At 40.1% G+C, this 13,022-nt stretch overlaps 1 protein-coding gene across 1 annotated transcript; it reads left to right on the top strand.

The window, feature by feature from the left end:
* The first annotated feature begins 2,954 nt into the window (after window positions 1-2,954).
* Window positions 2,955-3,829, top strand: LOC119329192 (PRA1 family protein F3-like). The gene has a single exon (XM_037602198.1). The coding sequence runs from the start codon at window positions 3,079-3,081 to the stop codon at window positions 3,655-3,657; it is 579 nt and encodes a 192-aa protein (XP_037458095.1). The 5' UTR covers window positions 2,955-3,078; the 3' UTR covers window positions 3,658-3,829.
* Window positions 3,830-13,022: the final 9,193 nt, after the last annotated feature.

Genomic DNA, 13,022 nt, shown 5'->3' with positions numbered 1-13,022 from the left:
GATGTAAATGGGAAGACGGGGCTTTAGCAAGTCTCCAATCAGCTGTAAGAATCAGACCTTCATTGATAGCTTGCAAATTCCTTATACCAAGGCCACCTTCTTGCTTAGAGTTGCAAATGTCTTTCCAGGCCCTAAGACAAAGACTTTTATTGGAATTATCCTCTCTAATTCCTGTCCACCAAAAAATCCTGATAATAGCAGTGAGTTTGGCAATAATTTTCTTGGTGAATAAAATATTAGCCATATAGTACACAAGAATAGTAGAGAAAACCGACCTAATCAGCTCAAGCCTAGCAGCATGAGAGAGCAGATTAGCTTTATATGCAGGAAGCTTATTCGTAAACCTATCAAAAACAAAATTATAAACATCAGCTCTATTTTTTGCAGGGAGAATAAGAGGATGGCCTAAATGAGTGAAAGTACTATCCATGTTAGAAACAGGAAAAAATTGTTTAATCTCTTGAATAGTAGCCTGATTAATATGGGCACTAAAGATAATAGCCGACTTGGACCAATTTGGAGTTTGACCTAAAACGAGCAAAAGTCATGAATGATTTGAGCCATAGAAGCAGCTTCATGCACAGTTGCCTTTCCACAAACAAGTAGACCATCTGCAAACAAAAGAGAGTGAATAGGAGGGCAATTTGGTCCAAGTAAAATCCCCTGTAGTTGGTAAGCAGCAAGAGCATCATTAAGAGCAAGAGACAATCCATTAATAGCAAGGACAACCAAATATGGCGACATAGGACAGCCTTGACGAATCCCTCTATAACTCTTAAATTTATGTGAAGGTTGACCATTAATGATTACAGAGAAAGTCGAAAATGAAATGCAGGCATATATCAAATTAATGAAATGACCATGTAACCCTTTACGAGTAAGCAGAGACACGATGAAGCTCCATTCTAACTGATCAAAAGCCTTAGCAAGATCAATTTTGAGCATAAAAACATGATGTTTCCAAGATTTAAGAGGAAAAGTATGGGTAATCTCTTGAGCAATAATAATGTTAGCACTAATTCTTCTATCCTCAATAAAAGCCTGCTGAGCCGGATCAATGTAATCAGGAAGGTGAGGCTTCAGTCTATTGGCCAGAGATTTAGCAATGATTTTATAAACTACATTACAAAGACTAATGGGTCTATAATCCATAGGAACCCGAGGAACAAGCTTTTTGGGAATGAGAGCTATATTGGTATCACTTATGTGAGGTGATAAAATACATGTTCTATAGAAGTTAACCACCAATTGAGTAACTTCATCTCCTATCCATTCCCATGTAGCAAGATGGAACTCCACATTAAATCCATCAGGTCCAGGTGAGGCATTCAGCTTCATATCCTTTAGAATCTGCAAAATCTCATTCTTGTATGGAACGGAATAAGTAGGATCCTCAACATTTTCTGGCAGATGAGTACGAAGAAAAGGTCTCCCAACATTGATATTAGTAGAAGGAAAGTTGAATCTGGAAGAATTAACAAAAGTATTTGCAATGAGACTAGGTTTAAAATGGGTGACATCATTCTCATCTTTAATGGAACATATAGTATTTCTTTTCCTTCTCTTGAGCACGACTTGATGAAAAAATCTACTATTTCTATCACCATCTTTGACCCAACCCTTCTTATTCCTTTGTTTGTAGTACTGATTAAGTTTAGAAAGAGTATGCTTATACCTGAGAATTAGTGAGTTTTCCAAAGAGTGATCCTGCTGGTGCAGAGGGAGCATTTGAATCTGATTAATACCAGACTCCAACTCCTGCAACTGTTGCTGGACTGGCATTTTCTTCTTACACCATTTTTTTCAAAGAACCTGCAAGAGAAGAAGATTTCGCCGAAAAAGAAGCAGACCTAGCAGTGTTCCAAGATGATCTAGCAAATTCACTAAAATCTTTCTCAAGCAACCACCAATTTTCAAATCTAAAAGTTTGTTTAGGCTTAGAGAAATTACCATCCGTAGAAATGAGAATTGGAGCATGATCACTAAGAATAATGGGCAAATTAAGCACCTTGGTATTAGGATAGTGAGCACACCAATCAGCATTAACAAGACATTGATCTAGACGTCTATAAATAGGATTAGCAGTGTGATGTCTATTACGCCAAGTGTAAGCAGGTCCACTATAATCGATATCAAAGAAACCACAATTTTTAATTAAAGAACGGAAAGTAGACATACGATAATAATTCACACTACCATTACATATATCAGCATCATACATAATGTCATTGAGGTTGCCCATACAGATCATAGGCTTACCCAGGTGGTCATACACAAAATTGGTAACATGATTCCAAATAGTACCAGTTTGCCTATGATAAGGATCACCATATATACATATCAAACAAAAGTGAACACCCGAAGCTACATGAACTACGTTCGCTAAGATATAATGAAAGGAGGTGCTATGAACAGAAACTTTGAGATCATCATTCCACATAAGCCAAAGCCCACCCGAAGAACCTCTAGAAGGAACCACAACACTGTTACTAACATCAAACCTATTAACAAGATCCGTGGAGCGAATCTTAGAAGTTTTAATTTCAGAAACAAAGATAACTTGAGCTATGGCGGGCCGTGATGGGATGTGGGCATTGATGAGGAGTAGGTCTTAATTTAGGCGGCAGATTTTTACATCCAATATGGCTGTTCTTCTATTGATTGGTCATGAGTATGTTCTCACTGATCAAGGATGTGTTGTATCGTGTAATACTCTTCTCTTCAATGAAAGTGATAGGCTTGAAAAAATAAAATAAGGGTTGTGATCCACATGCTTGTACACGATGCTACTATTCTCATGATTGAATAAAGGAGGTTTTGGATTGTCCAAAAGGAAGCCTAGGTATAACTGAGTCCACGATCCAGATCGTGCCGCTTCCTACAAGTCCACCTAAGCGCATATCCCCACTTGCCAGCCTTCATACCGACGCGTTTACCTCCCCATTTATTGCATAATACTGCATAGGACCTGCCGGGTTGCAGACTCCCACATCTACACGTCGAGTTCAGTCCGCCCCACCCCAACACGTTTTCCTCCTACCGTCGCCGGCCACCGGCCGTCTCCACCTCCAGCCAGCCATGTCGAAGTACGGAACCATCCCCATATCCTCCTCCTCCTCCTCGGATGCCCCGCCTCCCGGCTCCTCTCCGCTCGACTTCATCTCCCGGGCCAAGGCCCGCGGCGCGTCGGCACTCGCGACGCGCCAACCCTGGCGTGAGCTGGCCGACCCAAAGGCCCTCGCCGTGCCCCGGGGGCTAGGGGACGCCTACCTCCGCGCCCGCGCCAACCTCGCGCATTTCTCCATGAACTACGCCATCGTGGTCCTCGGCGTCGTCTTCCTCTCCCTGATCTGGCACCCCTTCTCCCTCATCGTCTTCCTCGCCTGCATGGTTGCCTGGGTCTTCCTCTACTTCCTCCGCGACGTCCCGCTCGCTCTCTTCGGCCACACCATCGGTGACGGCGTCGTGCTCGCCGTCCTCTCGGCCCTCACGCTCATCCTGCTCCTGCTCACCGGAGCCACCGGCAACATCCTCACCTCGCTGCTCGTCGGGCTGGTGCTCGTCCTGCTGCACGCCTTGCTGCATCGCCTCGCAGACAGCATCGACGAGGAGGCCGGACGGTGGTACACACCCGTCACACCGCCGCAGCCGTACTAGTCTTTTAATTCTGAGCTGCTCCTTGTAATTTCGTTGCTTCTTGGTCTGTGAATTGTGTTCCGTAGATCGCAGCACTCGTTAATTATTTTGTTGAGTTGTATCCGTTCTTAATCCACATACGCACTTGCTCATGAATAATACGTGCGAAATAAGTGTTCGTGTTCCATTTTTATCTTTTTGAACATTGATGAGACGATGAACTAGGGTCAATTATTGGGAACAGGTGACCAATTTGAAGTCAACTTCGGCTCAATTGTATGTTTCTGGTATAATACTTCCTCCGTCCGAAAATACTTGTCATAAAAATAAATGCATGTAAAACTAAAATACGTCTAGATACAACCATTTCTTTGACAAGCATTTCCGGACTGAGGGAGTAATTAATGGTTGCTTAGCTCACAAGGCGTTTGGAAGAAGGAAGTACATGGTCAAATTCGTGCGTTGCCTTGTGCTCCAGGATGTGGCCAGAAACCGACGTTCACGTTTGAGATTGGGACGTTGATGCGACCGTATGAACTAGTTGAACCAATTATTTTGCTCATGGTTTTGGCAAACACTAAATAAAGATATGAGAGCATCTTCAATAGCTACCCTATTTTACGGCACCAAAGGAGAGTGTTATAGAAAAAATTCGGCACCGCAAAGCGCCGTTTCCTAGGGATGAAAACGGCTCGAAAGCCGATGAAAATGGGTGCTATCACATTTGTTTTCATAATTTCTATGAAAGCAAAAACGAATACAGAATGCCAAAAATAAATACAAAAACATATACTACCGAAAACATACACCGAGCGAAGACGGTGCAGAAACGGCAAAGGAAGCAGGTGCTCACTAGAACTTGAAAACCCCTTGAACCAAAGGGAAAAACATAAGAAAACCAACATATTTAATCAACCATGACTACACAATATTATAATGGTTATATTATAATATATGAATTTTGTGATATATTTTTTCAATTGTGGCAATACAAACATATTTGTGGTAATTAGACATATAAGCACCATATATAAGCAAAACCTAGTGTATCAGGTCATCTTCTTACAAGTAAAACACATTGTAACATCACAAAATAATCTGTGAATTGGAGTTTCAGGCCCGGCCTCCATTATGGTTACAATGAGGCAAACTTCCCTGCATGGTAACAGAAGTTGGGCCACACATGGGCCATTAATTGTGTGATGTTTGATGGTTGTTTTGCTAACGGCTTAACATGCCAATCGATCCAACAACCTAACAAAAAGGAAAATAACGTTAAGAGAGAGGCGCACGCACCGACATACGTGCACCTCGTCTCCAACTAATGCGCCCTGATCGGGGGCATTCGAACCAACTTATGGTTTAGGTACCCTCTTGCACAACGGTATATAAAGGGATACATGCCAGGGCTGCTCCCCCTCGCGATCATTCATTCACGCCAGGTTCACTCTCCTCTCTGAGGGTGTCCTGGATTAAGGGGTGTCAACCTGTACGGCTTATCGTCCATGGGCCGGGCTGATGACCCGCCGACCACTCGAGGAAGGGCTACCGAAACTGTGACCGTTGGCGTGAGCTAGATGGAAAATTTCGAAGACTTGGCGTACACTTCAAGGAAAGTTCTAGTAGTCGGCGTGTTTTTCCTAGTTAGCAACCGACCTTGGGTGTAACCTAGACACCCCGATGCATGTATAGGCCAAGGGGTTTTAGTCTTTAAGGGTACAATAACAAGCCTTAGGGTTTAGAACACAATCATACGATCTCGAGGTAGATCATCCTTCACTCTCTACCCCCATCAAATCAATACAATCCAAGCAGGATGTAGGGTTTTACCTCTTCGAGAGGTCCCGAACCAGGATAATGAAGGAAATATGCCCTAGAGGCAAAAATAAAGTTGTTATTTATATTTCCTTATATCATGATAAATATTTATTATTCATGCTAGAATTGTATTAACCGGAAACTTAGTACATGTGTGAATACATAGACAAAACAGAGTGTCCCTACTATGCCTCTACTTGACTAGTTCGTTAATCAAAGATGGTTAAGTTTCCAGACCATAGACATGTGTTGTCATTTGATGAATGGGATCACATCATTAGAGAATGATGTGATGGTCAAGACCCATCCGTTAGCTTAGAATAATGATCGTTAAGTTTTATTGCTATTGCTTTCTTCATGACTTATACATATTCCTCTGACTATGAGATTGTGCAACTCCCGAATACCGAAGGAACACCTTGTGTGCTATCAAACGTCACAACGTAACTGGATGATTATAAAGATGCTCTACAGGTGTCTCCGTAGGTGTTTGTTGGGTTGGCATAGATCGAGATTAGGATTTGTCACTCCGTGTATCGGAGAGGTATCTCTGGGCCCTCTCGGTAATGCTCATCACTATAAGCCTTGCAAGCAATGTGACTAATGAGTTAGTGCTACCTCTTGAGCACTGCGTTGGATTTCCCCGAAGAGGATAGGATGATGCAGCAAAGTAGCGTAAGTATTTCCCTCAGTTTTTGAGAACCAAGGTATCAATCCAGTAGGAGACCACGCACAAGTCCCTCCTACCTACACAAAACGATAGCTACTCGCGACCAACGCGATTAGGGGTTGTCAATCCCTTCACGGTCACTTACGAGAGTGAGATCTGATAGAGATGATAAATAATATTTTTGATATTTTTGATAGATAGATGCAAAGTAAAAAGTAAAAGGCAAAGTAAAACAAAGCAAGTAAATAAAGCAATAGAGATTGATATGATGAGAATAGACCCGGGGGCCATAGGTTTCACTAGTGGCTTCTCTCAAGAGCATAGATATTCTACGGTGGGTGAACAAATTACTGTTGAGCAATTGACAGAATTGAGCATAGTTATGAGCATATCTAGGCAATGATCATGTATATAGGCATCACGTCCGAGACAAGTAGACCGAAACGATTCTGCATCTACTACTATTACTCCACTCATCGACCGCTATCCAGCATGCATCTAGAGTATTAAGTTAAAAACAGAGTAAAGCCTTAAGCAAGATGACATGATGTAGAGGGATAAATTCATGCAATGTGATAAAAACCCCATCATGTTATCCTCGATGGCAACAATACAATACGTGCCTTGCAACCCTTTCTGTCACTGGGTAAGGACACCGCAAGATTGAACCCAAAGCTAAGCACTTCTCCCATTGCAAGAACTACCAATCTAGTTGGCCAAACCAAAAAGGATAATTCGAAGAGACTTGCAAAGATAACTCACTCATACATAAAAGAATTCAGAGAAGAATCAAATATTTTCCATAGATAATACTGGACCATAAAACCCACAATTCATCGGTCTCAACAAACACACCGCAAAAAGAAGATTACATCGAATAGGTCTCCACAAGAGAGGGGGCGAACATTGTATTGAGATCCAAAAAGAGACAAGAAGCCATCTAGCTACTAGCTATGGACCCAAAGGTCTGAAGTAAACTACTCACACTTCATTGGAGGGGCTATGGTGTTGATGTAGAAGCCCTCTCCGGCGGAGCTCCGAAACAAGCTCCAAGATGGGATCTCGTGGATACAGAAGGTTGTGGCGGTGGAATTAGGTTTTTGGCTCCTGTTCTGATCGTTTGGGGATATGTAGGTATATATAGGAGGAAGGAGTACGTCGGTGGAGCAGCAGGGGGCCAATGAGGTAGGGGGGCACGCCGAGGGGGGTGCCCTCCACCCTCGTGACCGCCTCTGGCACTTCTTGGAGTAGGGTCCAAGTCTCCTGTATCACGTTCGGTGAGAAAATCACGTTCCCGAAGGTTTCATTCCGTTTGGACTCCGTTTGATATTCCATTTCTTCGAAACACTAAAATACGCAAAAACAGTAATTCTGGGCTGGGCCTCCGGTTAATAGGTTAGTCCCAAAAATAATATAAAAGTGGAAAATAAAGCCCAATATAGTCCAAAACAGTAGATAAAGTAGCATGGAGCAATCAAAAATTATTAATCGTTGGAGACTTATCAGGCATCCCCAAGCTTAATTCATGCTCGTCCTCGAGTAGGTAAATGATAAAAAAAGAATTTTTGATGCGGAGTGATACTTTGGCATAATTTCAATGTAAATCTTCTTAATTGTGATATGAATATTCAGATCCGAAAGATTCAAGACAAAAGTTCATATTGATACAAAAATAATAATACTTCAAGCATATAAATCAAAGCAATCATGTCTTCTCAAAATAGCATGGCAAAAGAAAGTTCATCCCTACAAAATCATATAGTTAGGCTATGCTTCATTTTCGTCACACAAAGATGTTCCCAACTTCTATACCCCCGATGACAAGCCAAGCAATAGTTTCATACTTAAATAATCTCAAACTTTTTCAACCTTCACGCAATACATGAGCGTGAGCCATGGATATAGCACTATGGCTGGAATATAATATGATGACGGGGATTTTGTGGAGAAGACAAAAAAGGATAAAGTCTCACATTGACGAGGCTAGTCAACGGGCTATGGAGATGCCCATCAAATGATGTCAACATGAGGAGTAGGGATTGCCATGCAACGGATGCACTAGAGCTATGAATGCTCAACAAAAGAAAACTAGTGGGTGTGCATCCAACTCGCTTGCTCATGAAGACCTAGGGCATTTGAGGAAGCCCATCGTAGGAATATACAAGCCAAGTTCTATAATGAAAAATTCCCACTAGTATAAAAAGGACAACTTTATGAGACTCACTACATGAGGAACAAGGTGCTACTTTGAAGCACAATATATGAGACTCACTACATGAAGTACAAGGTGCTACTTTGAAGCACAAGTGTGGAAAAAGAGATAGTAGCATTGCCCTTTTTTCTTTTCTTTTCTTTTCTTTTTTTGGGCCTTTCTTTTTTTTTTGGCCTTTCTTTTTTTTTCTTTTTTTGGGCAATGCTCTAATAATGATGATCATCACACTTCTATTTATTACAACATAAGGATTACAACTCGAAACTTAGAACAAGATATGACTCTATATGAATGCCTCCGGCGGTGTACGGGGATGGTGCAATGACTCAAGAGTGACATGTATGAAAAATAATGCATGGTGGAGTTGCCACAAATACGATGTCAACTACATGATCATGCAATGGCAATGTGACAAAAGTAATGTATGTCATGATGATGATGGTGGAAGTTGCATGGCAATATATCTCGGAATGGCTATGGAAATGCCATAATAGGTAGGTATGGTGGCTGTTTTGAGGAAGATATAAGGAGGTTTATGTGTGATAGAGCGTATCGTATCACGGGGTTTGGATGCACCAGCGAAGTTTGCACCGACTCTCAAGGTGAGAAAGGGCAATGCACGGTACCGAAGAGGCTAGCAAAGGTGGAAAGGTGAGAGTGCGTATAATCCATGGACTCAACATTAGTCAAAAGAACTCATATACTTATTGCAAAAATTTAGAAGTCATCAAAAATCAAGTACTACGCGCATGCTCCTAGGGGGATAGATTGGTAGGAAAAGACCATCGCTCGTCCCCGACCGCCGCTCATAAGGATGCACAAGCCAGGTACACTTCATTTTTCAAATTTGTTACACAACTTTAACCATACGTGCATGCTACGGGACTTGCAAACTTCAACACAAGTATTCTTTGAATTCATAATCACTCAACTAGCACGACTTTGATATTATCACCTCCATATCTCAAAACAATTATCAAGCATCAAACTTATCTTAGTATTCAATTCACTCAAAAGAAAGTTTCACATATCTTGAATACCAAGTATATGAATATTAAGCAAATTACCATGCTATTAACGACTCTCAAAATATTCTAAGTGAAGCATGAGAGATCAATAGTTTCTTTAAAACAAATCCACCACCATTCTCTAAAAGATATAAGTGAAGCACTAGAGAAAAAATTATCACGCTCAAAAGATATAAGTGAAGCACTATGAGCAAAACTATCAAGCTCAAAAGATATAAGTGAAGCACATAGAGTATTCTAACAAATTCCAATTCATGTATGGCTCTCTCAAAAGGTGTGTACAGCAAGGATGATTTTGGTAGACTAACAAGCAAAGAGACAAATAATACAAGACGCTCCAAGCAAAACACATATCATGTGGTGAATAAAAACATAACTCCAAGTAAATTACCGATGGAAGTGAACGAAAGAGGGGATGCCTTCCGGGGCATCCCCAATCTTTGACTTTTTGGTGTCCTTGGATTATCTTGGGGGTGCCATGGGCATCCCCAATCTTAGGCTCTTGCCACTCCTTGTTCCATAATCCATCAAAAGAATTCACCCAAAACATGAAAACTTCACAACACAAAACTCAACAGAAATCTCGTGAGCTCCGTTAGAGAAAGAAAACAAAAGACTACTTAAAGGTACTGTAATGAACTCATTATTTATTTATATTGGTGTTGAACCTACTGTATTCCAACTTCTCTATGGATTATAAACTATTTTACTAGCCATAGATTCATCAAAATAAGCAAACAATACACGTAAAACAGAATCTGTCAAAAACAGAACAGTCTGTAGCAATCTGTAACTAACGCAAACTTTTGGAACTCTAAACATTCTACAAAAATAGGAAGTCCTGGAAAATTTGTTTATTGAACAGAAGCAAAAAGAATCAACACAAAATCACGTTCCTGTGGTTTAACAAAATTATATTCGTGCGTGCAAAGTTTCTGTTTTTTCAGCAGAATCAAATCAACTATCATCGTAGGTTATCCTATAGGTTCTACTTGGCACAAACACTAATTAAAAGATAAAACCACATCCAAACAGAGGCTAGATGAATTATTTATTCCTAAACAGAAGCAAAAACAAAAAACACAAAATAAAATTGGGTTGCCTCCCAACAAGCGCTATCGTTTAACGCCCCTAGCTAGGCATAAAAGCAAGGATAGATCTAGGTATTGCCATCTTTGGTAGGCAATCCATAAGTGGTTCTCATGATAGATTAATATGGTAATTTTATTTTTTTTCTATGGAAGTGTTTCATGCCCTTCTTTAAGGGAAATTGGAATCGAATATTCCCTTCCTTCATATCAATAATTGCACCAATCGTTCTAAGGAAAGGTCTACCAAGAATAATAGGACATGAATGATTGCAATCTATATCAAGAACGATAAAATCTACGGGCACATAATTCCTATTTGCAACAATAAGAACATCATTAATTATTCCCATAGGTTTTTTAATAGTGGAATCCGCAAGATGCAAGTTTAGAGAGCAATCATCAAAATCACGGAAATCTAGCAAATCACACAAAGCTTTGGGAATAGTAGAGACACTAGCACCCAAATCACACAAAGCATGAAACTCATAATTTTTAATTTTAATTTTAATAGTAGGTTCCCACTCATCATAGAGTTTTCTAGGGACAGAAACTTTCAACTCAAGTTTTTCTTCATAAGATAGCATCAAGGCATCAACAATGTGTCCGGTAAAGGCCTTATTTTGACTATAAGCATGAGGAGAATCTAGCATGGATTGCAACAAGGAAATACAACCAATCAAAGAGCAATTTTCATAATTAAATTCCTTGAGATCCAAAATAGTGGGTTTAGCAACATCTAAGTTTTTATTTCTTTCAATCCCACTTTCATCAGATTCATCATCAAGATCTAGAAACTCCGAATTCTTAGAACGCCTTCTAGGTAAAGGAAGATCATATTCAGTTTCATCAAGATTCATATTGAAAAACAAAGATTTGATAGGGGACACATCAATACCTTTTAGATCTTCATCTTGATTTTCATACGAATTGGAAGAACACGCTTTAATAAAGGCATCTTTGGAAGCGCGCATCCTAGCGGTTCTTTCCTTGCACTCATCAATGGAAATTCTCATGGCTTTGAGAGACTCATTGATATCATGCTTAGGAGGAATAGATCTAAGCTTTAAAGAATCAATCTCAAGAGAAATTCTATCAACGTTCCTAGCCAAATCATCAACTTTAAGCAATTTCTCTTCAAGCAAAGCATTAAAATTCTTTTGTGAATTCATAAACTCTTTAACACTACTCTCAAATTCAGAGGGCGTCTTATTAAAATTTCCATAAGAGTTGTTGTAGGAATTTCCATAATTATTAGAAGGATTACTAGGATAAGGCCTAGGATTAAAATTCCCTCTATACGCGTTGTTTCCAAAACTATTCCTACCAACAAAATTCACATCCATAGATTCATTATTATTATCAACCAAGGTAGACAAAGGCATATCATTGGGATTAAGAGGAGTATTTTTAGGAGCAAACATCTTCATAAGTTCATCCATCTTTTCACTCAAAACATTGATTTCTTCTATATCATGCACTTTTTTACTAGAAGATCTATCGGTGTGCTATTGAGAATAATTAGCCATAATATTATCAAGCAATTTGGTAGCATCTCCTAACGTAATTTCCATAAAAGTGCCTCCCGCGGCCGAATCTAAAAGATTTCTAGAAGCAAAATTCAATCCGGCATAAATTTTTTGTATGATCATCCATAAATTCAAACCATGAGTAGGGCAATTGCGAAGGATTAATTTCATTCTTTCCCAAGATTGGGCAACATGCTCATGATCAAGTTGTTTAAAATTCATGATATCGTTCCTAAGAGTGATGATCTTAGCAGGAGGAAAATACTTAGAGATAAAAGCATCTTTGCACTTGTTCCAAGAATCAATACTATTTTTAGGCAAAGATGAAAACCAAACTTTAGCATGATCTCTAAGTGAAAACGGAAATAACTTCAGTTTGAAAATATTGTTATCCGTATCTTTCTTATTTTGCATATCACACAAATCAACAAAATTGTTTAGATGAGTAGCGGCATCTTCACTAGGAAGGCTGACGAATTGATCTTTCATAACAAGATTCAACAAAGCGGTATTGATTTCACAAGACTCATCATTATTAAGAGGAGCAATCGGAGTACTAAGGAAATCATTATTATTGGTATTCAAGAAATCACACAATTTGGTATTATCTTGCGCCATAGAAACAAGTAATCCAACACACAAGCAAACAGAAAGGCATTGAGAAAAAGGCAAACGGGAAAGAGAGAAGGAGATTGGGAAAGAGATGGCAAATAAAAAGACAAGGGTGGAGTGGGGGAGAGGAAAACGAGAGGCAAATGGCAAATAATGTAATGCGAGAGATAGGGATTGCGACGGGTACTTGGTGTGGTTGACTTGCTTGCGTGAGCCTCCCCGGCAACGGCGCCAGAAATTCTTCTTGCTACCTCTTGAGCACTGCGTTGGATTTCCCCAAAGAGGAGAGGATGATGCAACAAAGTAGCGTAAGTATTTCCCTCAGTTTTTGAGAACCAAGGTATCAATCCAATAGGATACGACGCACAAGTCCCTCGTACCTACACAAAATGATAGCTACTCGCAACCAACGCGATTAGGGGTTGTCAA

The sequence above is a fragment of the Triticum dicoccoides genome, chromosome 1B (assembly GCF_002162155.2).
Source record: "Triticum dicoccoides isolate Atlit2015 ecotype Zavitan chromosome 1B, WEW_v2.0, whole genome shotgun sequence".
NCBI classification, from domain to species: domain Eukaryota; kingdom Viridiplantae; phylum Streptophyta; class Magnoliopsida; order Poales; family Poaceae; genus Triticum; species Triticum dicoccoides.
The sequence above is the reverse complement of the archived record's forward strand: the minus strand, read 5'-3'. Positions and strand labels throughout refer to the sequence as shown.